The 1,994-nt window shown below is 44.1% G+C and overlaps 1 protein-coding gene across 1 annotated transcript in view; it reads right to left on the bottom strand.

Moving 5' to 3' along the window:
• Window positions 1-88, bottom strand: part of SARC_09323 (hypothetical protein) — a gene marked incomplete at its 5' end in the record, with an annotated part of 3,047 nt that extends 2,959 nt beyond the window's left edge. The window contains one exon of the mRNA XM_014296665.1: window positions 76-88. Coding sequence (XP_014152140.1) covers window positions 76-88 — 13 coding nt within the window. The remainder of the gene's footprint in view (window positions 1-75) is intronic.
• Between the last annotated feature and the right edge of the window lie 1,906 nt (window positions 89-1,994).

Here is a 1,994-nt window from a genome sequence, read left to right as displayed (position 1 = left end):
CACACACACACACACATATATATATATATATATATATATATATATATATATATATACGTCTATGCATATGCATACCATGTAGGGGCATCCAAAATGTCGAATCTTCCTCGTCCCTGGCGATGATAAGCGTTGTGTCTTGGAGTCTCAGACCTCACAACCCACCCATGGCCGTGGCTACTCTGTGTCGGTCTAATTACGGCTGTAATTGCATACAGTCTATTGCAATAGTTTGAAGCGTATCTCGTCCACTGCTTTGAAGACCCGATGTGTTCATCACGCGAAGTGTTTATTCGAACACCACAAGCCAATGTGTTATGAGCTGTACACCGTTACAATACAATGATGGGGTTGGTTAGCCTATTGCAGTGCCACCTGCCCTGTAGGAACGTATGCGCTTGCTATGGGTGCCCCTGCCGTGATGTTATCTGGAAGGACAACATGATAGTTGAATAGGTCAGTCTACTATGACATCATACCATGTCAGGAAAACGGATGCTAAACGTGGTGGTATGCTGCTGAAAGGATGTAGAGGGAAACGCACAGTCTGCGAGACCTCAAATCCGCAAGGCGATCGCCTTAGTGGCAGGATGTACTTGTGTTTGATTACTACTTAGTAGCAAGATGTACTTGTGTTTGATTGCTGCTTAGTAGCAGGATGTACTTGTGTTTGATCGTTGCTTTGTAGCAGGATATACTTGTGTTTGATTGCTGCTTAGTAGCAGGATGTACTTGTGTTTGATTGCTGCTTGGTAGCAGGATATACTTGTGTTTGATTGCTGCTTAGTAGCAGGATGTACTTGTGTCTGTGCCACTGGACGCTGTTTAAAACAACTCCCTGCGGGTATGCGCCATCCTACGGGTTAGCAGGTTTCCTGTGTCAGGTAGCTTCAGGGCAAACTATGTGCGGCGATGTACAAGCAGGCTGGGGTAGTCTGGTACACAATTGCCCAAGCACTACTCGAGTCTGACTGCGAAAAGTCCCGATCCCTTATACAACTTATCAAATTCAAACACCGTCTAGTATCTGAAATACATCTATAGGCGCGTCTGAGTTTATCAAGATTTTAACATTAGTTAGACTTTAACATTAGTTAGATTTTAACATTCGTCAGATTTTAACATCAGCTAGATTTCAACATTTGTTAGAATTAACATGAAGTATTTGCTAATCTGAGGACACCTACTGGATACTTCGCTCGCCAGAGTATTCACAGTGCCGTCTCTCGCAGACTTCCTCCCAGCTATTTTAGTCCGTAATCATTGGCTGTGTACATATCATATTACATCTGCCAGCTTGTGTGTAGCTACATCTCCACGTGTCTGGTGGTGTAAACGGCATGTGACGGCGTGTGGTCATGAGGAGAATTCCCAGCTATCCCAGTTCATAGTCCACAAGGCCTTTTGCTTATCAGATCTGATCCCAACATGTACCAATCCTTTCAACGCCTCCCTGGTGCGTCAGTCAAGGGGTTTGATGGTCACTCGCTGGCGTGTGTATCAACACTATCACGCCAGAGCATTCACCATGCTATACCTGAGATACCACTCGTAGTATGTAACGATTTCGTTTTACTCTTCTCGGTGGTTCTCGGGTTCAGTCAGCCGTAGGGCTCCGACTTCCAGAAGATCGACGTTTGTATCGGACGCCTCAGTAGCGTTAAAGAAGTGCCGTTGTGTCTTTAACGCAAACAACAAATCGGGAAAGATGGCAGCAGCCGCAGACGTAGTAGGAGATATACTGTATCACTACTAGATTGGATACAGGTGTGTACAATATGTATACAACCCATGTTGTGTGCCATATTGTGCCTTTGTGGTGGCACCTTCTCGCTACCTCTTTCTTACCTTCCAGACTTATTGAGTCATTTATATGTGCAAAGGAGCGCGCTTGTGATAAAATTGCTTCAACATATATATATCTCGCGCGAATAAGATGGTCAAATCCACTCACTCATATCTCCGCATAAAAATAAAAATAAAATAAAACGATACTA

Source organism: Sphaeroforma arctica (genome assembly GCF_001186125.1).
Source record: "Sphaeroforma arctica JP610 unplaced genomic scaffold supercont1.935, whole genome shotgun sequence".
NCBI lineage: Eukaryota > Ichthyosporea > Ichthyophonida > Sphaeroforma > Sphaeroforma arctica.
This window is presented reverse-complemented; position numbering and strand designations above follow the sequence as displayed.